This window comes from Amblyraja radiata, chromosome 3, assembly GCF_010909765.2.
Source record: "Amblyraja radiata isolate CabotCenter1 chromosome 3, sAmbRad1.1.pri, whole genome shotgun sequence".
Taxonomy (NCBI): domain Eukaryota; kingdom Metazoa; phylum Chordata; class Chondrichthyes; order Rajiformes; family Rajidae; genus Amblyraja; species Amblyraja radiata.
Genome location: NC_045958.1, coordinates 16,275,906 through 16,303,742, shown reverse-complemented (window position 1 = coordinate 16,303,742; position 27,837 = coordinate 16,275,906). Strand labels below are relative to the sequence as shown.

The 27,837-nt window shown below is 43.2% G+C and overlaps 1 protein-coding gene across 5 annotated transcripts in view; it reads right to left on the bottom strand.

The window, feature by feature from the left end:
- pam (peptidylglycine alpha-amidating monooxygenase) overlaps nt 1–27,837 on the bottom strand; it is a 205,006-nt gene that overhangs the window by 27,642 nt on the left and 149,527 nt on the right. For 3 of the 5 annotated variants that reach the window (XM_033017370.1, XM_033017369.1, XM_033017371.1), the window contains exon 15: nt 17,257–17,568. The exons of the other annotated variants lie outside the window; for them this stretch is intronic. In XM_033017370.1, the coding sequence (XP_032873261.1) occupies nt 17,257–17,568 (312 nt within the window). The remainder of the gene's footprint in view (nt 1–17,256; nt 17,569–27,837) is intronic. 5 annotated transcript variants of the gene reach the window in all.

Genomic DNA, 27,837 nt, shown 5'->3' with positions numbered 1-27,837 from the left:
GTACAGAGAAGGTTCACCAGACTGATTCCTGGGATGTCAGGACTTTCATATGAAGAAAAACTGGATAGACTCGGCTTGTATTCGCTAGAATTTAGAAGATTGAGGGGGGATCTTATAGAAACTTACTAAATTCTTAAGGGGTTGGACAGGCTAGATGCAGGAAGATTGTTCCTGATGTTGGGGAAATCCAGAACAAGGGGTCACAGTTTAAGGATAAAGGGAAAATCTTTTAGAACTGAGATGAGAAAAACATTTTTTACACAGAGAGTGGTGAATCTCTGGAATTCTCTGCCACAGAATGTAGTTGAGGCCAGTTCATTGGCTATATTTAAGAAGGAGTTAGATGTGGCCCTTATGGTTAAAGGGATCAGGGGGTATGGAGAGAAGGCAGGTACAGGATACTGTTGGATGATCAGCCATGATCATATTGAACGGCGGTGCAGGCTCGAAGGGCCGAATGGCCTACTCCTGCACCTATTTTCTATGTTTCTATGACCATCCGAGGGAGACAGTTCATGGGGGTGGAGGCACTCAGCAGGGCCGGTTTAGAGCAGCTATAGCTCTGGGGATGAAGCTGCTCCTGAGTCTGGAGGTGCGGGCGTAGAAGGCCTTGTAATGTCTGCCGGAAGGTAGAAGTTAGTTCGAACAGACTATTACAAGGGTGTGAGGAGTCTTTGTGAATGCTGACAGCCTTCCTGAGGCACCGTGTGTAGTAGATGCCCTCCAAGGCTGGTAGCTGTGTCCCAATTAAAATTGTTGGGGTACAGAGAAATAAGGAGAGTGGAATGGTCATCCTTTTCTATGAGCTGGTATGGGCTCATTCTACTGAATGGTTTCCATCTCCGAAGATCCTGTTATCGAGTCAAGAAAATTAAAGAATTTTTTCGATATAGTTTTCGATAGAGCAAGTTATTGTTAAGAACAGAGCTGAACTTTGATTTTAGGTTCAGTATATGGATATACTCAAGATAACATGAACAGTAACATGAACAGCCTTTGTCAGACATTGTCAGATTTTAATAGACAATAGGTGCAGGAGTAGGCCACTCGGCCCTTCGAGCCAGCACCGCCATTCAATGTGATCATGGCTGATCATCCCCAATCAGTACCCCGTTCCTGCCTTCTCCCCATATCCTCTAACTCCGCTATCTTTAAGAGCCCTATCTAGCTCTCTCTTGAAAGTATCCAGAGAACCGGCCTCCACCGCCCTCTGAGGCAGAGAATTCCACAGATTCACAACTCTCTGTGTGAAAAAGTGATTCCTCATCTCCGTTCTAAATGGCTTACCCCTTATTCTTAAACTGTGGCCCCTGGTTATGGACTCCCCCAACATCAGGAACATGTTTCCTGCCTCTCGAGTGTCCAAATCCTTTATAATCTTATATGTTTCAATAAGATTCCCTCTCATCCTTCTAAACTATAGAGTATACAAGCCCAGCCGCTCCATTCTCTCAGCATATGACAGTCCCGCCATCCCGAGAATTAACCTTGTAAACCTACGCTGCACTCCCTCAATAGCAAGAATGTCCTTCCTCAGATTAGGGGACCAAAACTGCACACAATACTCCAGGTGTGGTCTCACCCGGGCCCTGTACAACTACAGAAGGACCTCTTTGCTCCTATACTCAACTCCTCTTGTTATGAAGGCCAACATGCCATTCACTTTCTTCACTGCCTGCTGTACCTGCATGCTTACTTTCATTGACTGATGAACAAGGATCCCCAGATCCTCTTTTCCCAACTTGACACCATTTAGATAATAATCTGCCTTCCTGTTCTTGCTAGCAAAGTGGTAACCTCACATTTATCCACATTAAACTACATCTGCCATGCATCTGCCCACTCACGCAACCTGTCCAAGTCACCCTGCATTCTCATAGCATCCTCCTCACAGTTCACACTGCCATCCAGCTTTGTGTCATTTGCAAATTTGCTAATGTTACTTTGAATCCCTTCATCTAAAACATTGATGAATATTGTAAATAACTGCGATCCCAGCACCGAGCCTTGCGGCACCCCACTAGTTACTAAAGGCCATTTTTATACATTTTGGTTTCACCATGTAGAAAGTACAGCAGTGTTTATACATAGTCCCCCTCCCCCCCCCCATCCCATTTCAGGGCACCATAATGTTTGGGACACAGTAGTCATGCCTAGTATTTTGTTGCAATGACTGCCTGAAGTCTGTGATTCATGGACATCACCAGTTGCTGGGTGTCTTTTGTGGTAATGCATTGCCAGCCGTCTTTACCTTATGCTTGTTTTGGGGGCTAGTTCCCTTCAGTTTTCTCTTCAGCATATAAAAGGCATGCCCAATTGGGTTCAGATTGAGTGATTGACTTGGCCACTCAAGAATTGACCATTTTTTAGCTTTGAAAAACTCCTTTGTTGCTTTAGCAGCATGTTTGGGATCATAGTCTTGCTGTAGAATGAAATGCTGACCACGGATTTTTGAGGCATTTTTTTGAGCTTGAACAGATAGAATGTGTCTATACACCAGAATTCATCCTGCTTCTACCATCAGCAGTCATATCATCAATGACAATAAGTGAGCGAGTACCTTCAGCAGCCACACATGCCCAGGCCCTAACACCCCCACTGCCGTGTTTCACCGATGAGGTGGTATGCTTTGGATCTGGGGCAGTTCCTTCTCTCCTCCATGCTTTGCTCTTTGCATCACTCTGATATAAGGTAATCTATCTCATCTGTCCACAAGAGTTTTTTCCAGAACTGTAGTTGCTCTTTTAAGTACTTCTTGGCAAACTGGCCATCCTATTGTTGTGGCTAACCCGTGGATTGCATCTTGCAGTGTAGTCTCTGTATTTCTGTTCATGAAGTCTTCTGCGGACAGTGGTCACTGACAAATCCACATCTGATTCCTGAAGAGTGTTTCTGATCTGTCGGACAGGTGTTTGGGGATTTTTCTTTATTATAGAGAGAATTCATCTGTCATCAGGTCTTCCTTGGTCTGCCAGTCCCTTTTTCGATTAGTTGGCTTTCATTGCCACAACTTTGGTCCTCATGTTGATAAACAGCAATAAAAGTTTACAAAGGTGCTGGAAGGACTGGTGGAAAGACTGTGCTGAGAGCTCTCTTATATCTGCATTACGGAGGCATTTAAACACACCTGAGCAATTGCAAACACCTATGAACCCAAGTGTCCCAAACATTGTGGTGCCCTGAAATGTGGGGAGACAACGGATAAACACTGCTGCTATTTCTACATGGTGAAACCAAAATGTATAATAATGGCCTTTATTAAAATCAGACAATATGCACTTTAACCACATGTGGTTTCTTTTCTATTACAAATCTTAAATTGGGGAGTACAGAGGCAAATAAATGAATGATGGGTCTTTGTCCCAAACATTATGGAGGGCCCTGTTTGTTGATCTATATAGAAAGACTCTTAACCTATCTTCTTCACTTGCAATGGAATGTTATTCAGCAAATTCAGCGAGGTCCAACTGATCAATAATTAAATAAATTAACAGTATCAACAAAAAGCAATGTTCAAAGACAACAGGAGATTTTTAAATTCCAATGTTTGATTTTTTTTTTGCAACAGTCAGACAAGCCACATGTATCCTCCTGACATGTCTGTAATAGTGCTTTGGGTTTTTTTCAAGGTGATCATACTCTAAGCAAATTTCTACATTTGATATCAAACGGATAATTACAAAGAAATCTGAGGTAAAGATAAAAACTGCACTGGTTTGCACAATGAATGTTAATGCAAAACTTTCATGTCAAACTTGGCAGTCTGAATACTTGAAATTCAATTTCTGTGAAATAATTAATTCCCAAATGGTAGACTGGTACTGCAGATCTGACTGAACCAACCAGCAAAAATCTAAGGTTTTGTCTGATCTGTGCTGAGTTAGACAATCTCTGACAATGAACTGCCTGAAAGATGCTGTGAATGTGAAATATGTTATACAGATTATTTCATTTTTAGTACTGGATAAGCAGTAATAGTGCAGATCAACTAGGATTAGACAATGGCTCAATTATTTTCACATACATGGAGCTAACTTGAAAGAAAATGAGGCAGTTACCCGCATAATCAATATGGCTATTAAAATCAGATGGGTATAATTTACAAGCAACTTGCTGTTTTGTGATTTAAACAGCAATGTCAATCGCAGAACATATTATCATCTGTATTCCTGTTACTTTGCGCATGAAAACCTTAGTGGGTTTTTTTCTTCTTGGTACGACTATCATGACTTGAGCCCAGTCATGTAATTTTCTGATTAGCCTACGTGCAGTGAAAATTTACGTGAAAATCCCCCAAAAATACCTTAACAAAGTAGTAAAATCAGGAAGCGAGATTAAAGTTTGAAGCATTTTATGTATTATCTTACTTTAGAGATACACTGGGTGGAAATAGGTTCTTCGGCCCACTGAGTCCATGCCAACCAAGGATCACCCTTACACAAGTTCTACCCTACACACTAGGGACAATTTACAGAAGCCAATTGACCTACAAACCCGCACGTCTTTGGGATGTGGGGGGAAACCAGAGCACATGGGGAAGACCCAAGTGGTCACGGGGAGAACGTGCAAACTCCACACAGACAACACGTGTGGTCAGGATCAAACCCAGGTCTCTGGCGCTGTAAGGCAGCAGCTCTACAAATGCACCACTGTGCCGCCCTTATTATTGTAACTTCATACACTGAAACTACATAATGTCCAGCCCAGAAAGTAGGAAACAAATTAAAATTAAATTTGATTTTGATATTTCTTATGAAACAAACATATTAAACAACCAAGAAAATTAAAACAGCACGATAGTCTATCACCCACCATCCAACCTCTGTCCAACACAGAGGCATCATCTTCTACTTAAAATCTCACCGTTTTACCTGCAAGACTAAGCAGACTCCAGAGTGAACATAGCTGGGAATTCTGCCCACTGAATCTGTGCTAGGCAAATTCAAATGGTCAATTGATTTCAGTAAGAAGGGAGGCAGGCAAAATAGAGTCACAGATATATACAGTACGCCGGACTTGTCTATCCCAATCGAGTATTACCTAGCTGAATTATTCCCATTTGTCTGCATTTGGCCCATATCACTCTATACCATTCCTATCCATGTACCAGTCCAAATGTCCACTAAACATTGTAATTGTGCCCGCCTAGAGTCAGAGTCATAGACTGATACAGTGTGGAAACAGGCCCTTCGGCCCAACTCACCCACACCGGCCATCAATGACCCAGCTACCCCAGGTCCTACTTGCCTGCGCTTGATCCAATCCCTCCAAACCTGTCCTATCCATGTACCTGTCCAACTGTTTCTTAAACGATGGGATAGTCCCAGCCTTAACTACCTCCTCTGGCAGCTTGTTCCATACACACACCTCCCTCTGTGTGAAAATGTTACCCCTCGGATTCCTATTAAATCTTTTGCCCTTCCCCTTGAACCTATGTCCTCTGATCCTCGATTCCCATACTCTGGGTAATAGACTATGTGCATCTACCCGATCTATTCCTCTCATGATATTGTATACCTCTATAAGATCTCCCCTCATCCTCCATAGAATAGAGAGCCAATCTACTCAACCCTCTCCATATATCTCACACCCTCTAGTCCAAGCATCATCCTCGTAAATCTTTTCTGCAACCTTTCAAGCTTGACAATATCTTTCCTATCACGGTGCCCAGAACTGAACACAATATTCTAAATGAGGTTTCACAAACGTCTTATACAACTTGCAACATGACCTCCCAACTGTTATACTCAATACTCTGACTGATGAAGGCCAAAGTGCCAAAAGCCTTTTTGACCACCTTATCTACCTGTTACTCGACCTTCAAGGAACCATGCACTTGTACTCATAGATCCCTCTGCTCTACAACACTACCTAGAGGCATACCATTTACTGGGTAGGTCCTGCCCTTGTTCGACGTCCCAAAATGCAACACCTCACACTTCTCCGGTTTAAATTCCATCAACCATTTCTCCGCCCACCTGGCCAATCGATCCAGATCCTGCTGCAATCTTTCACAACCATCCGCACTATCTGCAAAACCACTAACTTTTGTATCATCAGCAAACTTGCTAATCTTGCCCTGTATGTTCTCATCCAAATCATTGATGTAGATGACAAACAGTAACGGGCCCAGCACCGAACCCTGAGGCACACCACCAGTCACATGCCTCCAGTCTGAGAAGCAACCTTCCACCATCACCTTCTGCTTCCTTCCATGGAGCCAATTTGCTATCCATTCAGCTATCTCTCCTTGGATCCCATGAGCTCTAACCTTCCAGAGCAGTCGACCATTTGGCACCTTGTCGAACGCCTTACTAAAGTCCATGTACCCAACATCTACAACTCTGCCATCATAAATCTTTTTGCTCAGGTCTTTAATCAGATTTGTGAGACAAGACCTCCCATGCACAAATCCATGCTGACTGTCCCTAATCAGTCCTTGCCCATCCAAATGGCTGGAAATCCCATCCCACAGAATACTCTCCAGTATCTCACCAACTACAGATGTTAAGCTCACTGGCCTATAGTTCCCAACATTTTCCCTGCAGCCCTTCTTGAAATTTTTTGCCTCAGTGGGCGATGGAGGCAGGTTCTCTGGATGCTTTCAAGAGAGAGCTAGATAGGGCTCTTAAAAATAGCGGTCAGAGGATATGGGGAGGAGGCAGGAACGGGGTACTGATTAGGGATGATCAGCCATGATCACATTGATTGGCGGTGCTGGCTCGAAGGGCCAAATTACCTACTCCTGCACCTATTGTCTATTGTCAAACATCAAACAAGAGATAGAAACATAGAAAATAGATGCAGGAGTAGGCCATTCGGCCCTTCGAGCCTGCACCGCCATTCAATATGATCATGGCTGATCATCCAACAGTATCCTGTACCTCCTCTATGCCCTATACACACGACTGCTTGCCCCATCACCCCGCAAATAGCATCATAAAATTTGCGGACGATACAACCATGGTGGGGCTCATCTCAAATGGGAACGAGGTCGCCTATAGAGAGGAGGTGCACAGACTTTCTGAGTAGTGTGCTCACAACAATCTCTCTCTGAACACTAAAAAGGCAAAGGAGATCATCACTGATTTCAGGCGACATAGAGCGGAGCTCAGGCCACTGGAGATAGGGGGCGAGGAGGTGCAGAGGGTGCCTAGTTTAAAATTTCTGGGGATCAACATCAGTGAGGATCTTAAATGGTCTGTGAACTCTGCTGTAGTTGTAAAAAAGGCGCAACAGAGACTTTACTTCCTCAGAACACTGAGGAAGGCCCATCTGTTTGCTAAACTTCAAATTACAGACAGCCTCACCTGGTCCAGGAACACCACTGGGACGGTCAAACGGGCCCCATCAGCGACTGCACTTCCTGAGGAAACTCAAACAGGCCTCACTCCCCACCAACATCCTCAGGACTTTCTACAGGGGTACGGTGGAGTCTGTACTCACGTACTGCATAAATACGTGGTACTCCACCTGCAACTGCTCGGACAGGAAGTCTCTGCAGAGGGTAGTGAGGGGAGCAGAGAGGATCATTGGCGTCTCCCTACCCTCGGTACAAGAACTGTTCCAGAGCCGCTGTCTGAAAAAAGCTCAGAGAATTGCTAAGGACAAACTGCACCCCCTCCACATACACCTGGATCTCCTGCCATCAGGCTAGAGATACCGTAGCATCAAAGCCCGGACTACAAGACTGCTAAACAGCTTCCTGCCACAGGCTGTGAGGCTGCTAAACAGTCACTCTGTACTCACAGTCACCTGATTCTGAGGCTTGGCACGGACACTTTAATAACTGGCACTGGCCACTTTAATAACTGGCACTGGCCACTCAAATCAGCTGCCCCGGACATTTTTATGATTGGTTTTACTGTATTTTAACGTTGTTGTTTTACCTGCTTTTAACTATTTATACTGTTCCATCAGGGACTGGATTGTTTTTAGTGTTATTATGTGTGAAATGTTTTAAATTTCATGTGCGATGCTCCGCTATTCCCTGGGAAACGTCTTTTCATTTTGCACTGTACAACTGTTGCTTGCAAGATGACAATAAAGGTTGATTGATTGAACTGCTGGAGTCTTTCTACCGCTGTTCGGTAGAAAGCATATTGACTTACTGCATAACTGCCTGGTTTGGGAACTGTTCAGCAGCTGACAGAGCAGCTCTCCAGAGGGTGATAAAAACTGCCCAGGGTATCATTGGACTCCCCCTGCCCCCTCTGGAGGACATTTACCACTCCAGATGCCGCAGCAGGACCTGTAATATCGTGAAAGACATTACACATCCTTGTCACCACCTTTTCACACTGCTGCCCTCAGGAAAAAGGTACAGGTCGCTAAAGTCACGCACTGCCAGACTCAAGAACAGCTTTTACCCATCAGCAATCTTGGAACTGAACTCTGTCTCGGGAGCGGGTTATGGGGAAGGAGGGGGGGAGACAATGTTAATTTATGTAAATGTAAATCCATGGGTGGGTTTGGGGAGGGAGGGAGTGTAAAAAGTATGAGTATGTGAATGTTTGAAGTTCTTTTAAATGGAGAGACACAGTAATCTCGTTGTATGTGACACATGCAATGACAATAAAGCATTCTGATTCTGATTCTGCCTTCTCTCTATACCCCCTGATCCCTTTAGCCACAAGGGCCACATCTAACTTCCTCTTAAATATAGCTAATCAACTGGCCTCAACAACCTTCTGTGGCAGAGAATTCCAGAGATTCACCACTCTCTGTGTGAAAAATGTTTTTCTCATCTCGGTCCTAAAAGATTTCCCCTTTATCCTTAAATAGGGTAAGGATATTGCTGGTCAAATAACCCAGAATGGATTTCTTCAATTATACATTCCTGAACTTCCAACTATTAACAGCGAGACCAAATAAATGTTGAATAAAAACACTTTAGTGGCATGGCCTCAATTGTTCCCTTTGTTTCCCCAATATATACCACCCCAACTTGCTGATCTGGCAATCAGAACCACACCTACCTCGAATAACGTGACATGATTAAAAATATCCAAGACAAACAAAATGCGAAACCTAAATCAAAACAACAATCTAACCTGTGCACACACATAGTTGCAAGTAGCAGGAATTAGCCTCATTTGAAATTTCCGGGTCACCCAGAACTCCTCTTGAATGTCTAGCACAAATTCTGCAGTGGTGCCGGAGAAAGGAAGGGTGACTTTCGAGAGTGAAGGAGGGCTCAGATCTATGACAATCAGTAACTGTGAGGGAAATGCTGACAGCTCTCAACCAATTTCAGGAAGAGTTAGTGTAGATTTTGGTATAATTCATTGTGAGTAGTTGCATTCATTTGTAAATCATTTATTTTGTTACGGCATGTTAATGAGATGTGCCATTACGACAATAACAGGTCGGGATCAAAATGCATCATTCAGTGGATGAGTGTTGATTTATGCAGGAGATTGTAAAAAGTCAGAGCTTGGGGCTCTTTATTTAAATACACACAAATACACATCGCATTTATAAGTAGATTATCTAACAACCCAAATAGAAACAAATGAGTTTGGTTTAATAGCTGTCACAGAAATATGGTTGCAGGGCAACCGCGATGGGAAACTCAATATCCCTGATTATAATAATCCGTGATTGAGGAAGGTGAGGCAGCTTGTTAATTGAAGGAGGCATCATTGTGGTAGTGATTAATGATCTAGGGGTGCTGTGGATTGTGATGTGGAATTAGGTTGGGTAGAAATAAGAAATAGCAGAGGAAGGAAGAGACAGAGGGGAGAGGTCTAGTGGCCCACAAGGTGCTATCTTTTGAAAGCACAAAATAATTGTAATCTGCACACTGTAAAACAAAATCAGTACTGAAACAAAACAGAAGTGTTAGAGAAACTCAATCAAGAATGCAGCGTCTGTGGAAAGAGAAATTGGTTAAGGGCCTGTCCCACTTGGGCTGTCACTTATGCGACAGGCCGGTAATGACGGTCGCGCGACGGTCCCGTGAGAGTCGCTCGCGTCATCATGCGCCCGCACAGCCGTCTGGAGCGCGTGACGTCATTTGAAGATGGACACAAAATGCAGGAGTAACTCAGCGGGACCGGCAGCATCTCTGGAGAGAAGGAATGGATGATGTGTCGAGCCGAGACCCTTCTTCAGTCTGAAAGAAGGGTCTTGACCCGAAACATCACCCATTGCTTCTCTCCAGAGATGCTGCCGGTCCCGCTGAGTTACTCCTGCATTTTGTGTCCATCTTCAATCTTCTTGGCCCCGCTCTGGGAGTAGGAGTGGGGGTGGATCCGGATCCGCAACGGCCGTGAGCCCCAGGCTGAGCTCGGCGATCGTTTGCCTGCTTCTGTGGCTGTTGGAGGTGAGACGTTGTGTCGCGCCAGGGTCTTGGGCCTGTCCCACTTTGGCCGTCAGTTACGCGACAGGCCGGTGGCGCGCGAAGATTTCGTGCAGGACGAAGTCCACACTCCTCCACGCCACTCCACACTCCTCCACACCACTCCATGCGCAGTCCCACACTACCCACACGCTAGCAGGTCGCGTAAATGGCGCGCGAAAGACAGCCAAGTGGGACAGGCCCTTTAATGTTTCAGATCAGGGACCCTTCCTCAGAACTAGTTAGAGTAGAAGGATGTCAGTGCAAAGCTCGGGGGAAGGGAGAGGAGAGAGATCCAGAAGACTACGTGAGGATAGATAAGCCATTTCAACTTCCCTTCCCATTGCCACACCAACCCATCTGTCCACTGCCCCCTGCCAGGGAAAAGCCATGGGTAAACTAGAAGAACAACACCTCGTTTGATACCCGGGTTATCTGCAACCCAATTGTACAAATACTGAACATTGAACTTTCCAATTTCAGGGAACCCTTAACCCCAGTGTTTCCTTTGTCTCCTCCCAGTCCACTCCTGGTCCTTGTTTTCCCTTTCCCATACCACCCCATCACCCATGTGTATACCCTTCCTCATACTGGTTCCATCCACATACCCGCCACACACGTCACCCACCCGATCCTATCCCCACCTACTCATTGCTAGCTTGAATGGTTCATTATCATACTGAATTATCAGATATCAGCCTTCACCTCCTATCCTCGGTTTCCACATTCACCCCTCTCCCCAAGCTGGGTCCAATGTTTTTCTCCATATCTGCTACCACCTATCCCCCAACTGCCTCAGTCTCCCAGCTCCATCCCTCCTCTCCCCACCTGGCTCCATACACCCATCATCCTTTTCCCCTTCTTCATCTACTGATCACTGGTGTCCTGCTGTCTCACCGTTGGCCTTGCCTGGTTCCCTTCCCTCTCCAATCTCGATCCTGATGTGGGGCTCGATCTGAAACATTGACAATTATTTTCCTCTATAGATGTAGAAACATAGAAATTAGGTGCAGGAGTAGGCCATTCGGCCCTTCGAACCTGCACCGCCATTCAATATGATCATGGCTGATCATCCAACTCAGTATCCCGTACCTGCCTTCTCTCCATACCCTCTGATCCCCTTAGCCACAAGGGCCTCATCTAACTCCCTCTTAAATATAGCCAATGAACTGGCCTCGACTACCCTCTGTGGCAGAGAGTTCCAGAGATTCACCACTCTCTGTGTGAAAAAAGTTCTTCTCATCTCGGTTTTAAAGGATTTCCCCCTTATCCTTAAGCTGTGACCCCTTGTCCTGGACTTCCCCAACATCAGGAGCAATCTTCCTGCATCTAGCCTGTCCAACCCCTTAAGAATTTTGTAAGTTTCTATAAGATCCCCTCTCAATCTCCTAAATTCTAGAGAGTATAAACCAAGTCTATCCAGTCTTTCTTCATAAGACAGTCCTGACATCCCAGGAATCAGTCTGGTGAACCTTCTCTGCACTCCCTCTATGGCAATAATGTCCTTCCTCAGATTTGGAGACCAAAACTGTACGCAATACTCCAGGTGTGGTCTCACGAAGACCCTGTACAACTGCAGTAGAACCTCCCTGCTCCTATACTCAAATCCTTTTGCTATGAAAGCTAACATACCATTCGCTTTCTTCACTGCCTGCTGCACCTGCATGCCTACTTTCAATGACTGGTGTACCATGACACCCAGGTCTCGCTGCATCTCCCCTTTTCCTAGTCGGCCACCATTTAGATAATAGTCTGCTTTCCTGTTTTTGCCACCAAAATGGATAACCTCACATTTATCCACATTATACTGCATCTGCCAAACATTTGCCCACTCACCCAGCCTATCCAAGTCACCTTGCAGTCTCCTAGCATCCTCCTCACAGCTAACACTGCCCCCCAGCTTAGTGTCATCCGCAAACTTGGAGATATTGCCTTCAATTCCCTCATCCAGATCAAACTGCTGAGTTTCTCCATCAGTTTATTTTTTTCACGCAAGAATCCAGCCTCTGCACTCTCTTTTTTCTCTGAACTCTTTGTTTTGTCCCAGGTGAGAGCTGAAATGCAGGAAATAGAGGAGACAGGAGGGAAGCCACATCACAGGAAGAAGGAAGACTTCTTTGAAAACCTTCCACCCTTTCCCTGGTTCTGAAAGAGGGACTCTGAAACGGTAACTGGTTTCTCTTTCCACAGATGGTGCTTGACTGGCTGAGTACTTCCGACATTTGTTTTTAATCTGAATAATGATTGGGTTAATCAATTAGGCAAGGGTTTAGTGAAAGAGGAATATGTGGAATGCATCAGGGATTGTTTCCTCGAGTAGTATATTATAGAAGGTACACAAAAATGCTGGAGAAACTCAGCAGGTGCAGCAGCATCTATGGAGCGAAGGAAATAGGCAACGTTTCGGGCCGAAACGTTGCCTATTTCCTTCGCTCCATAGCTGCTGCTGCACCCGCTGAGTTTCTCCAGCATTTTTGTGTACCTTCCATTTTCCAGCATCTGCAGTTCCTTCTTAAACAGTATATTATAAAACCGACCTGGGAATAGACTATTTTAGACTTGGTCATGTATAATGAGAGAAAAAAAAAGGTCTTATGATTAGGATACTGCAGGAAATAGTGATACAGTATGTCAGAATTCTAAGGGCCAAAAACAGTGACCTCAACTTCATTATATGTAATTACTAAGGAGTGAATGAAAAGTAGGCTAAGAAAAGGTCAGCAGATGAGCTGAGGCAGATACTTTGTCCCTATTTCTCAGAATGTTCAGTAGCAATTTATCCCAATCAAAAAGAGCAACAATGAGATATGAACCATCCATGGTTAACAAATGACGATAAGGGAAATACTACGTTTTTTTAAAACTAGAGCACATAAAGTGGCTAAAGCTGCTGGGTACGCCAGAATACTGGGAGGTTTTCAAAATCCAGAAATAAGAAACAAAAAATGTAATAAGGGAGAAAAACAATGGGGAAAGAAAATTGGTAAAAACAAACAAGAACCACAATGGATATATACAAAGGGGCAGCACAGTGACGCAGCCTTGCAGAGCCAGAGACCCAGCTTCAATCCTGGCTATGGGTGCTGTTATATGTTCTCCCCGTGTCTGCGTGGGTTTGTAGGTTAATTGGCTTGGTAAAATTGTAAATTGTCTGCGGGTGGCCGGCAGAAGTCTCCAACCGGACACATATATTCGGAGGGACCGGGCCCGGCCTGGCCTGGCCCAGCGCGGAGTCGGAGATGTTGCCAAACGGAAAATGGAGAGTCTTATCCCAGCAGAGAGCGTCCAGTGCCCGCTGTGAGTCCCAAATGCACCGCCATCGCAACGCCTCGCAGCCGCAACCCCTTCCCCTCTGGTCCCCCTTGCTGGCTCCTGCCCCCCCCCCCCCCGCCCCCCGTGATACCCCCCTCTCCCCCATGGCTCTTCCACCGTCTTTTCTCCGAGCTCTCCCCCCACCCCCGCATCCCCCCCTCACTCGCCGGCGCGGCCGTAGCTGCTGGTGCTCCCGGGCCGAGCCGAGGATCCGAGGCCTGGCTCTAAGGGCGCCGACGGCTGATGCTCCTCCGGGGCACACAAGAAGGGAGAGGAGCGGCAACCAGTGTAGAGGAAAGGAGAGGGAGGCATTGGGGGAGGGGAGGAGGAGAGGGGTAAGAAGAGGGAGGGTGAAGAGGAGGGGGAGAGAGTGCTTGAGATGAGGGGAAATGAGCTGTGCCTGTGCAGTTGGGGGCGATGGGTGAGTGGTGGAATATTGCATGGGGGACCAAGCCTCCTGTGTGACAGGGACCCAACGGGTCCCACTTAGTCTAGTAATTGATATATATATATATATATATATATAACACACATCAGAGGTTCCAGCATAAATCCGTGCAGCACACCACTAGTCACAAACCTCCAGCCAGAAGAACATCATTCCACTCCGCCTCTGTCTTCTATGGGCAAGCCAGTTCTGAATCTAAACTACCAAATCACCATGGATCCCATGCATCTAAATATTTTAGATCAGGCACTACTTTGGATGAGGGATTTTATCAAATATCTTACTAAAATCCATGAAGACAAGAAGTTCTACCCCACCCCCATCAATCACCTTCGTCACCTCCTCAAAAAGTTCAATATGTACTCCAATGTACTCCAAACACATTGAAATAAAAGTCAACATGGATTTGCCTTCCTAATGTTTTGCTGAATATATAAGTTTATGCCTGCAGCTTGCAATACTTTACACCAGGAGCAATCTGTGCATATTTCATATTCTCACTATTCATAAAAATGCTATTGTAATGTCCCTCCAACTAATGTGCATAACTTTAAAATACATTTTTTTTACCATTATACTCCTGATGACACCTTCTCATCTATTCACTTAAGCATTCAAAATTCCTTTACAAAGTTTTCATCAATATGCTACTCCAATCCCGAGAGGCAACATTTTATACAGTAGTCTTTTGTGTGGTACCTTATCAAATGCTTTTTGACAATTCAGAAATACTAAAACCACAGGATGCCCCCGAGGCCATTCTTCCAGTCACATTCTCTAAAATAAACTCCTCTGCACCTTAAATAAAATAACCATATAACCATATAACAATTACAGCACGGAAACAGGCCATCTCGGCCCTACAAGTCCGTGCCGAACAACTTTTTTCCCTTAGTCCCACCTGCCTGCACTCATACCATAACCCTCCATTCCCTTCTCATCCATATGCCTATCCAATTTATTTTTAAATGATACCAACGAACCTGCCGCCACCACTTCCACTGGAAGCTCATTCCACACCGCTACCACTCTCTGAGTAAAGAAGTTCCCCCTCATGTTACCCCTAAACTTCTGTCCCTTAATTCTGAAGTCATGTCCTCTTGATGATTTGCTTCACCATATAATCTTCTACAATCTGTGCCCTGTTAGGCATCCTAGAGGCTAGATTTCTGGGATGCTGACAGCAAATCTCAGGCTAACTAGCCAGTATTTCCCTGTTTCTTTTCCCTTCCATTCTCTCTCAAATATCAGTTATGTTGTTACTTTCAAATCTGCAAATACGAGTGGCCTGGAACATAAAATAGGTATATAGCTTTCAATCTCCTTTTTTTCTTTTTTTTCCTCTCTTCTTTTCTCTTTTTCGTCTCTTTCTCCCTCTTCTTCTCTCTTCTCTCTTCTTTCGGCCTATCTTTCTATCTCACGCACCACTTATGTCAATCTCCTCTTTTCTACTCTTTTCTTCCTTATTCCTGTTCTATTATTAAATTAAATTAAAAAATAAGAAGTTGTATATGAAATGTAATATGTCAACAAGTATTAGGTACTGTGGTACCACATTATTGTACTAACAAAAATAAAATAAAAAAATAAATTAAAAAAATCTGCAAATATTCAAGAAGGACAGGAACTTTGGAAGATTACTATTACAAGCACCATCTTCGAAACACCTCCTTAATAATCTTTATGCAAGCTTTCATGACCGGGGATTTCTCTGGTATTCTTTTAATTTCTCCAACACCTTCAGTTGTAGAGATATTAATAACTTGACTATCCTTAGATCCTTGGCTTCCCTCTATTTCTGCCATACCCAGACAATCTTCTCAAGTAAATTAATTTTGTCTTTTGGCTGAAAAAAAGACAAAATAAGTTTTCTATGGATGTAGATTCACTTGCTTCCATTAGGCAAATCAGCAGTGACCACGAGTTCTCTTGTAAACCAATGTTGCACTAAAATTATTGCGAACTAATATTCTTCCCAAGAGCACATCAGTCGTCATCTACACTTACCGCAAGTGGGAATATTTGACACACTATACATTTTGATCATTCTTTCAATGAATAGTCTTTGCCAGATTGGTCTTTGTCTAAACTTTCAGGTTAGTCAACACTGGTCAAGGATTGCAAAACAGGCAGAGATGCAAAAAATAAAGATAAGATAATTATAACCAGTTCTGTGTATTTTACCATTCCATTTGATAGTGAGTCAACTTAGCAAATATGAATTCATCTTCAGGGCAAGACAAGATAATTCCATGCAAGAAACCAGCATTTCATAGAGGGGTTTCACAGGCATGCAAACATATTCTACATGCTTAAAAACATATGTTTACATCCTTTTTGCAGCCAGCAAGTTAATAGCAGGTGCAACAGTCACAATCTACACAACAAAAGCTGTAACACCTTAAAAGCACTATCCTCTATAAAAATCAGAAGGGAATAGGTCAATCAACAAATGAACGTGATGCCTACATACCAAAGATCCTATAGCAAGCAAGATAGACCACTCCTTCTAAATGCAATGGGCTGACGTGTAGTATGCAACGGAGCGGAACCTGGGCATTTTTTTCATCCATTTCAGTAACCCGACCCGACTCGCAGTGTAATCAACGTTGCGGGGGAACAGTTTGTGTTAATAAATTATTATTCTGAAAATGAGGAGAAGATTTTTCCCAAATAACTTTTTTTTTTACGAGGATGTTTCCATAACCGGCTTCCGTCTCCGCACTAGTATCTTTGCTCCGCTATGGGATCCTTGGTGCGGAGATGGAAGCCGGTTACGGAAATGGGGCCGAAAATTACCCATGAATCTGTCCATGACCGTACTACGTCTTTTTCGTCGCGTGATCTATCTTGCTCGCTATAGGATCTTTGCTACATACTAGTACAAATTTGTGTCTGGATTATAGATTTTGACAGCTTTAACGGGAATCAAATTTCCTACATGCTGTTCCGAACATGGTTGGCAACTTATTTGGAACAATGATTAAATATTTTAAAATTGGATTTACATAAGTACTTACGTACAAACTTAAAGTTCAATGCAGTTTTAAACCAAAACTGGCATTTTAAATGAACACATAATCCCTTCAGATTTTAATGATGTAGAATGAATTTAGAATTAGGCATCTCAAGTTTAACCGAGGACCTGACCCACCTCTGTGTTCAGCTTCCCTGCTGTCCACCCAAGGTCTAGGCTGCAGAGTTGAAGGCAAGGTATGGCCGGATGGCCTTGGTGTAGACGCTATCTTGTGGAATCTGTGAACTCTGTCTCTTACTAAGGGAGATGCAGACCTTTCATCAAGTTGCAAGAACTCACTTGGACCAGAAGCCAGGTCCTTTTTTTGTACCACATTAACAATCTCAGCAACTAGGTCAGATTCTGCCTTGTGTGCAGGGTTGTACTTATGTACATGGACAACATCTTCTCTATCCCCTAAGAGCTTGGAAATTAGTGCATAAAAGTTACCTGTTAGAGATTGTAAGGAAACAGAGAAACAAAGAGAGTGAGAAAAGCAGTTCAGAAGTTTTGAAAAGATTAATAAGCTTCTAAAGGCAATAGAACAGCAGCAGAACAAAATGACAGTTGCAATTACTTTTGTAAATAGTGTTAATCTTGAGACGAATATTTGGTTATAAAATACATCAATTAAAGAGTGGTTGGTAAAATCTAACAAGTAATCGTTTTCTTTGTCTGAAATGAACAGATGGAGCAGATTGACAGTAGTGAATGCATTATAACATCCATATAAATGACTGTAATGCCACCCCACCTACGGAATAACAATCACTCCACAACAAACGAATACAAATTGTTATTTCAATAACATCTGGTTAAACTGAAAGGTAGAATAGTAGGCTTTTGTTTCCTTTTGTTTCCTTTTCCTGGGAGTGGTAACACTGCCGATATTCTTAATTTATTTAATAGTTCCAGAACCAAGTTTAGCTTATACCCATCTAACAGTACAATTCCAAATGGGGGATATAGTGTAAGCTACCACAGCAAAATCCTTCACACACGCCGGTACACAGATAGATTTATTACACAGCAAAATGTATTGCCTTGTTAGCCTTTGGCTATTTAATGTAAGTGCATTCTGCTCAAATTATTACAAAGGGATACACAAATACTTTAAAACAAAAGCCGAGTGCCACTTTAATAACCAATGAATTCATTATAAATATACTAAAATATTTACTAAAAATGACCATGTCGACCAAGATGCCCATCTATTCCAATCACACTTTCCCATGTTTGACACATATCCCTTCACCCCTCCATATCCCATGGGCACTAAGCTGAATTAGTAACAGTCAGATGATTATCAGGAAAGCCTGGGTGAAGCTGGTAATTTAAATACCGTTGCATAAAAATAATCTAAAGTATGACAGACATAGAGGAGCAATAGGGACAAACAAGGAAATTATTGGTTTGTAATTGCACTCACTATCAGGTGGCTTTGCATTAGTGGACAGGACATTTCTAGAGTAGATTTTTAGGAATAGGCTGTCCTCACATCTGGGAAAAACATGGACTGATTAAGGAAAATGAGTTTAAGAAAGAACTGCAGATGATGTAAAATCGAAGGTAGACAAAAATGCTGGAGAAACTCAGCGGGTGAGGCAGCATCAATGGAGCGAAGGAAATAGGCAACGTTTCGGGTCGAGACCCTTCTTCAGACTGATGTGAGGGTGGGGGGAGCGGAAAGAAGAAAGGAAGAGGCGGAGACAGCGAGCTGAGATAGGGAGGAGAAAGCAGGGACTACCTGAAATTAGAGAAGTCAATGTTCATACCGCTGGGGTTGCAAACTGCCCAAGCTAAATATGAGGTGCTGCTCCTCCAATTTACGGTGGTCCTCACTCTGGCCATGGAGGAGGCCCAGGACAGAAAGGTCGGATTCGGAATGGGAGGGGGAGTTGAAGTGCTGAGCCATCGGGAGATGCAGCAAAACTTGGATCAGTTGGAAACAGGGGAAGAAATTGGCGGGATGGAATTTAATCTACAGAAGTCAAGGAACCTACAAACCTGTACGTATTTGGAATGTGGAAGGAAACTGGAGCACCTGGAGAGAACCCATGCAGTCACAGGGAGAAACTCCGTACAGACAGCGACGGTAGTCAGGATCAAACCTGGGTCCCTGGCGCTGCAAGGCAGCAACTCTACTGCTGTGCCACTGTGCCGCCCATGGTAAATGTACACGGAAAGTATACAGTTAATGGCAGGGCTCTTCAGAGCACGGACATAGTGATGGAACTCTGAAAATCTAGATGGCACTGCCAAGGAAGGCGGTGGGAGCAGACATAATAGTGATGTTTAACAGGCATTTAGACAGGCATATGAACAGGAATGGAGGGATGTAGACCACATACAGATAGGATTACTTTAAATTGTTATTGTGATCAGTAGACATCATAAGCCAATGCCAATTCCTGTACTGCACTGTCATGTTTTCTAATAGAAACTTACAAAATTCTTAAGGGGTTGGACAGGCTAGATGCAGGAAGATTGCTCCCGATGTTGGGGAAGTCCAGGACAAGGGGTCACAGCTTAAGGATAAGGGGGAAATCCTTTAAAACCGAGATGAGAAGAACTTTTTTCACACAGAGAGTGGTGAATCTCTGGAACTCCCTGCCACAGAGGGTAGTCGAGGCCAGTTCATTGGCTATATTTAAGAGGGAGTTAGATGTGGCCCTTGTGGCTAAGGGGATCAGAGGGTATGGAGAGAAGGCAGGTACGGGATACTGAGTTGGATGATCAGCCATGATCATATTGAATGGCGGTGCAGGCTCGAAGGGCCGAATGGCCTACTCCTGCACCTAATTTCTATGTTTCTATGTTTCTAACTGGTTAGTGATCTTAGTTAAATTACAAATTAGTTTTACAAAAGATTATTGGACTGTAGGTTTAGTTTTTACAGAAACTGGGAGAGCAGTTACATCTGAGGTCAATAGGTTTTTGTCAGACACGAAACACAATGATAGGAAACTAAACCAAATGCCTGGATAGAGATCATTGCTCATCTCATTGCACAATGAAGCAACAGATAGGCCACATACCTGCTCTTATAACAGGACTTCCCCTTTCTCAGAGCAGCAATCAATATGTTTCTCCATAGCATTCATCTAATTCTACTCTTAAATAATGTATATATTTCTTGCTCTAAAGAATGCATATATACAAGGGCTGCAAGGGTTACAAATGACCTGAGTTATTGAAATCCAACTTAACACAAATTCACCCACACATTTTAAAAACATTTTTCAAACTGGTAATAAGAATAATACAATGTTTCTTTGTATTCCTTAAAGAATGGGTACAGAACATATTCCATTAGTTTAATGATCGGTGATGTTCAGTTGAATTTCAATTAAATTAAAGAATTATAGCAAGTGTATGCTGATCAGTATGCCATGGGTTACAATACAAAAATGGATGCCTCTGGCTTACATTCAAATCTGTTTATGTACAGTTCCCAGCAATGGATCGCGCAGTCTGCTTATAGCTGTTAAATTCTTGTTAACTTATTTATCTTGTGACATGTAGTAACAAGACTCTGTAGTAACAGACGTTCAGGAAATCCTGCTATGATTCACGAGCCATCCTCTATTCACACATAGAACTCATCTATCATAAGTGAGGTGAGAACTGAAAGAACATTCTAAAGCTTTCAGAATGAGTCAATTTTTTGTTTACCAATAATGGCAAATGTGGATACACAGGCAGTCATTCATCAAGTGTGCCGACTCCAGTTGTAGATGTCATATTTCCTTAAAATGATCCTTTAGTTTAGAACTGCACCAGCAGTTGCATTTATACTGCCCGTTTAGAGGTAAAATACTTCAATCTGCGGGAGCTTGGCTTGAAATAAGTTCAAAGGAACTTCATGAAGAGATAAAAACTGGAGAGGGTTAAGGAGGAAATTTCAGACCTGAAGGCTCAAGCTGCACAAATATTGGTACCAGTAACAGAGTAACCAACATTGGGGGTGTGTAAGAGACTAAGATTGGAGGAACACAGCCATAGTGGAACACTGCCACAACAGAATTGGAACAGTTGCGAGAAGATACAAAGATATAACCATATAACCATATAACAATTACAGCACGGAAACAGGCCATCTCGACCCCTCTAGTCCGTGCCGAACACATAATCTCCCCTAGTCCCATATACCTGCGCTCAGACCATAACCCTCCATTCCTTTCCCATCCATATAACTATCCAATTTATTTTTAAATGATAAAAACGAACCTGCCTCCACCACCTTCACTGGAAGCTCATTCCACACAGCTACCACTCTCTGAGTAAAGAAGTTCCCCCTCATGTTACCCCTAAACTTCAGTCCCTTAATTCTCAAGTCACGTCCCCTTGTTTGAATCTTCCCTACTCTCAGTGGGAAAAGCTTTTCCACGTCAACTCTGTCTATCCCTCTCATCATTTTAAAAACCTCTATCAAGTCCCCCCTTAACCTTCTGCGCTCCAAAGAATAAAGCCCTAACTTGTTCAACCTTTCTCTGTAACTGTGACCAATATGTTGGCTGTAGATGAAGCACAGACAAATGCCAGAACTGATGAAGCCAGTTGAATGCAAATAGTTCTCTAAAATATTACTGCATTCTAAATTCAGGAAATCATTTGAATGAACTATAATGTTGCTTATTGACAATAGTTGCTACTTTAATGATGTCTTACCTTCTTAGTAGCTATTCCTCTGAAAACCACAGGGGTAGCATAATGTAAGCATAATGTAAGCATAATTCCAAATCCTCTATCCTTCATATCCATCTCCTAGCCCCCCTCAAACAGGTGCTTTGGATCTGTCTTCATTAAGGAGGACACAAACAATCTTCCTGATATAGCAGTAGCCAGAGGATCTGGGGTGACGGATGAACTGAAGGAAATCCACATTAGGCAGGAAATGGTGTTGGATAGACTGATGGGACTGAAGGCTGATAAATCCACAGGACTTGATGGTCTGCATCCCAGGGTACTTAAGGAAGTGGCTAGAAATCGTGGATTCATTGGTGATAATTTTCCAATGTTCTATAGACTCAGGATCAGTTCCTGTGGATTGGAGGGTAGCTAATGTTACCCCACTTTTTAAGAAAGGCGGGAGAAAGAAAACAGGGAATTATAGACCAGTTAGCCTGACATCGGTGGTGGGGAAGGTGCAGGAGTCAATTATAACAGATGAAATAACTGCACATTTGGATAGCAGGATCGGTCCGAGTCAGCATGGATTTACAAAGGGAAAATCATGCTTGACTAATCTTCTGGAATTTTTTGAAGATGTAACTAGGAAAATGGACAAGGGAGAGCCAGTGGATGTAGTGTACCTGGACTTTCAGAAAACATTTGATAAGGTCCCACATAGGAGATTAGTGGGCAAAATTAGGGCACATGGTATTGGGGGTAGAGTGCTGACATGGACAGAACATTGGTTGGCAGACAGGAAACAAAGAGTAGGGATTAACGGGTCCCTTTCAGAATGGCAAGCAGTGACATAGCAAGGCTCAGTGCTGGGACCACAGCTATTTACAATATACATCAATGATTTGGATGAAGGGATTCAAAGTAACATTAGCAAATTTACAGATGACACAAAGCTGGGTGGCAGTGTGAACTGTGAGGAGGATGCTATGAGAATGCAGGGTGACTTGGACAGGTTGGAGGAGTAGGCAGATGCATGGCAGATAAAGTTTAATGCGGATAAATGTGAGGTTATCCACTTTGGTAGCAAAAACAGGAAGGCAGATTACTATCTAAATGGCATCGTTGGGAAAAGGGGAAGTACAACGGAATCTGGGGGTCCTTGTACATCAGTCTATGAAAGTAAGCATGCATGTACACAGGCAGTGAAGAAAGCGAATGGCATGTTGGTCTTTATAACAAGAGGAGTCGAATATAGGAGCAAAGAGGTCCTTCTGCAGTTGCACAGAGCCCTAGTGAGACCACACCTGGAGTATTGTGTGCAGTTTTCGTCCCCTAATTTGAGGAAGGACATTCTTGCTATTCTTGCAGCGTAGGTTTACAAGGTTGATTCCCGGGATGGCGGGCCTGTCATATGCTGAGAGAATGGAGCCTTGTACACTCTGGAGTTTAGAAGGATGAGAGGGAATCTCATTGAAACGTATAAGATTGTTAAGGGTTTGGACATGCTAGAGGCAGGAAACATGTTCCCGATGTTGGGGGAGTCCAGAACCAGGGGCCACAGTTTAAGAATAAGGAGTAAGCCATTTAGAACGGAGACGAGGAAACACTTTTTCTCACAGAGAGTTGTGAGTCTAGAATTCTCTGCCTCAGAGGGCGGTGAAGGCAGGTTCTCTGGATGCTTTCAAGAGAGAGTTAGATAGGGCTCTTAAAAATAGCAGAGTCAGGGGATATGGGGAGAAGGCAGGAACAGGGTACTGATTGGCGATGATCAGCCATGATCACATTAAATGGCGGTGCTGGCTCGAAGGGCCGAATGGCCTACTCCTGCACCTATTGTCTATTGTCTATTGTCTAAACTACTATTCTCACTTTTAAATACTCGATATGAGATACTGTTTCAAAGATACAGTACAATTGTTCATTCTTCATCATTTCCTTAACCCTGCAAAATTCTCTGTTACACTGGGAAGCATTTATAGATACCATTGTTAAAACATTGCTTCCATATTAAATAACAATTGAGGTTTGTGTACAGCCTGAATCATCAAGTCACATATTTCCAGTTCTTGTATCATTATTCTCAAAATATAAATGTTTGTGCAATATGTTCGCCACATTGACCAGATCAACAAAGAGTACTCATCAAATAGATTGTTTATTTAAATTGGAAGAGAGAGATTTCATCGTCACTTATGCCCATCATCTTGCTGACATGCAGCTGCTCATTTAGCTGTTTTTGCACCATTATGGGAAAATGCATTGTTTCACAATCACACCAAAGCTGGAAGCCAGACAGATTCCTGGGATGTCAGGACTTTCATATGAAGAAAGACTGGATAGACTCGGCTTGTACTCGCTAGAATTTAGAAGATTGAGGGGGGATCTTATAGAAACTTACAAAATTCTTAAGGGGTTGGACAGGCTAGATGCAGGAAGATTGTTCCCGATGTTGGGGAAGTCCAGGACAAGGGGTCACAGTTTAAGGATAAAGGGGAAATCCTTTAGGACCGAGATGAGAAAAACATTTTTCACACAGAGAGTGGTGAATCTGTGGAACTCTCTGCCACAGAAGGTAGTTGAGGCCAGTTCATTGGCTATATTTAAGAGGGAGTTAGATGTGGCCCTTGTGGCTAAAGGGATCAGGGTGTATGGAGAGAAGGCAGGTACAGGATACTGAGTTGGATGATCAGCCATGATCATATTGAATGGCGGTGCAGGCTTGAAGGGCCGAATGGCCTACTCCTGCACCTATTTTCTATGTTTCTATGTTTCTAAGCCATTTGCCCAGGTGTACGTCCTCAATCACTGGAAGATGCCCACATTTAATCCATTTCTCTGCCTTGGCCTAAGTCTTTCTTGCAACTCTTTATCCATTTCCCTTTGCTAATTTCAGTTCTGGTTCTGTTATTTTTCTAAAATCTACTATAATAGAATAATCTCTCTGGAAATGATATCACAGAACAGTAAAAAATATAATTTACTAAGAATTTTTAAGTTATTTATTTAAATAACTATTCCCAAACCTAAACCTTCAAAATGTTCCACACAGTGGCAGAGATATTAAGTTTGAGATATATTGCATTTTTAATATCAGATATAAATATTTTACCAGCCTTCTGTTTGCAGACTGCCTGCCGTTTGGAGGTTTTGCAATAACATCGATCCCTTGTGGGACATTACCCAGAGTACTAAATTTCAGAATTTTAGCTCTAAAAATGAAGAAATTAAATAATCAGTACTGCCTCGACAACAGTCTGTCTGTCCTTTCCTTCTTTGTGTTTTGACAGAAGGTGCTAAATGTATGATTGTTAGTGTTCTTTAGCTTGTTTATATATGGAGGTGGGGCGGGGGAAACTTTTTCTAATCTTTTCCTCGACAGAGATGCAATTTTTTTTCCGTACCGTATCTCCGTCCGCACTGCGGTCTAACATCGAGGAGTGGGCGGCCTTTGCTGGAGACCGACTTTTGAGAGCTCCACCGCGGGAGTCTGCGGGACTTTGACATCGCGGAGCCCGTGATCCCTTTACCAGGGATCGACCTCAGAGCTCCAACCGTGGGTGATTGCGGACTTATCATCACGGAGACCGACTTTGGGAACGCCAAGCCGCAGGAGGTTTGACCGCACAGATGCGGGAGTTTCGATCGCCCCGACACAGGAGTTTCGATCGCCCCGTCACAGGAGCCTCGACCGCCAGCTGCGTGAGCTTCGATCTCCACCACAGATGGTTCAACTGCGCCAGGAGAATAAAGATTGGACTATTTTGCCTCCCATCACAGTGAGGAATGGGGGGAATCTGCTGTGGTAGATATTTATGTTAACTTTTATGTAGTTGTGTGTCTTGTCACTTTTTTTTCGTATGGCTGTATGGTAACTCGCATATCACTGTACCTTAGAAACATAGAAATTAGGTGCAGGAGTAGGCCATTCGGCCCTTCGAGCCTGCACCGCCATTCAATATGATCATGGCTGATCATCCAACTCAGTATCCTGTACCTGCCTTCTCTCCATACCCTCTGATCCCTTTAGCCACAAGGGCCACATCTAACTCCCTCTTAATTGGTGCATGTGACAAAAGACCTTCAAAACCTTTGAAAAATCCCAACTTTGCGGGCGGACGGGTAGGTGGGCATGCAGGCAGGCAGGCAGGCAGGCAGGTAGGTGTGCGTGCGTGCTTGCTTGCGGGGGGGGGGAGAAAGTGGGTATGGTGGTTATAGTGGAATTCAGGTGATGTTACTGAGATAGTAATGGGCAATCCTACTGATATAGAGTCATACTGCACGGACACTGGCCATTCGGCCCAACTCGTCCAAGATGAGGTCGACAAGTTGGATGGCCCATGGGTCAAGAAACCCAAACAGAGCTAGTCCCATTTGTCTGTGTTTGGGCCATATCCCTCTAAACCTTTCCTATCCACGTGTCTTTTAACAGGTATGATCGTATTTCCTCAACATGCTCATTCCATAAACTCATAACAATATGGTGAGCATATGGCCATTGTTTTGGGGTTAGAAATTTAACGGAGGTCATGAACAAACTGGTTACATAAGTGCCAGCAAGAGTCTGGGTCAGGTGCTGAGAAATAACATTTATGGCTTGGAATAAAACAAAAATGATTTTTAGCTTTGCAATCTTAATCGCCCGTTTTTTCTGCTCATCGAGAAATCCATAATGGACAGGCAGTCAAACAGTTTTAAGATAGTGGAGGCGCCGCAAATTTTTGGCGAGCTAGAACACTCAGTGTATGCACCGATTTTATATTTGCGATGCAACTAATGAGACCTTTAGCATATGCTTCGAAGAACACCGTTTATTTTGCTTCTCCAAACACAACCTTTGAAACAAACAATGTTTTTTCAGGCTACACAATTAATTCATTCTATACTGGTTGAAAACAGATGTGGAAGCATAGACAAATGAAGCAGGGGCAGCCCCTTTAAGCCTGTTCCACCATTCAGTACGATTGTGAGCAATCCTCTCACAATACCATACTTTTCATAAGTCTGTGTTCTTTTCACAAGAACTGGAGGTCTGGATTTGCTGACCCAGATGTTATGACACAGAAGCCCTATGTGGCATCCTCAAATGCTTCCTCTGAGGTAGGAAGCGGCCATGTCGATCCACTGAGTCAATGTTGGCTCTTAGAGCAATCCCATTTACCCCACTGGTTTCCTCTATCTCCACACATTCCCATCAATTTCCCTCATATCCTACAACAAATCGGCACCAAAGGCTATTTACTATGCCCAATAACCTATCAATTTGCATGTTTTTAGGATGTGGGAGGAAACTTGAGCACCAGAAGAAAACCTACAGGGAGAACATGTATAAACTCTACTCAGCAGCCAAGGTCAGGATTGAACCCAGACTGCTGTAGCACAATCATGCTCAAATATATGGGGGATGCAGTGTAGCTTGAATAAATTTATCTAAAACGTATCTAAATTACTTTGAAGACTCCGCACATTATATTCAACTCCATCCAGTTTAATGTTGTTGGAAAACTTACATTTAATATTACATTAAAATCCCTCATCCAATTCATATTTCCACAGACAATTGTTAGTCAATATGTTGATATATTTTAATATTGGAGAATTTTAATGCAAAATATTTGGCCAAATATAGAATAGAAATGATGTTATCAACACCTACAAGGGACAAAATTGTAATGTTACCATGATTTTCTACAAAACAATTATTAGAGAAACCTACTAATATACATTTCCTATATACCTGTAAAATAAACTGAATGATGCATGGGGACACTGTGCATTGATCCTATATGTATATGTATATTTGCCATAATGGTTTTGCTTCAACTCACAAGCCAAGGTTTGTGGAAGCCCCACTGTTTAAGAGGACAAGAATTATATCAACCTTTGAGAGCCAATTTAAACTTGCCAAATGCATCTTTATGTATTTTAATAGGTGCCACTGAAGACATTAATTTTACTGACATGCTGGAAACACAAGGAGAGGATAATGTAGGTTAATTTTAGACAAGTTACAGTATATTGTCATCTTTTCACCATATATCATTGAAATATTCCATTCTTATTTTCTTTCAAGTCAGCAACACACTAAAT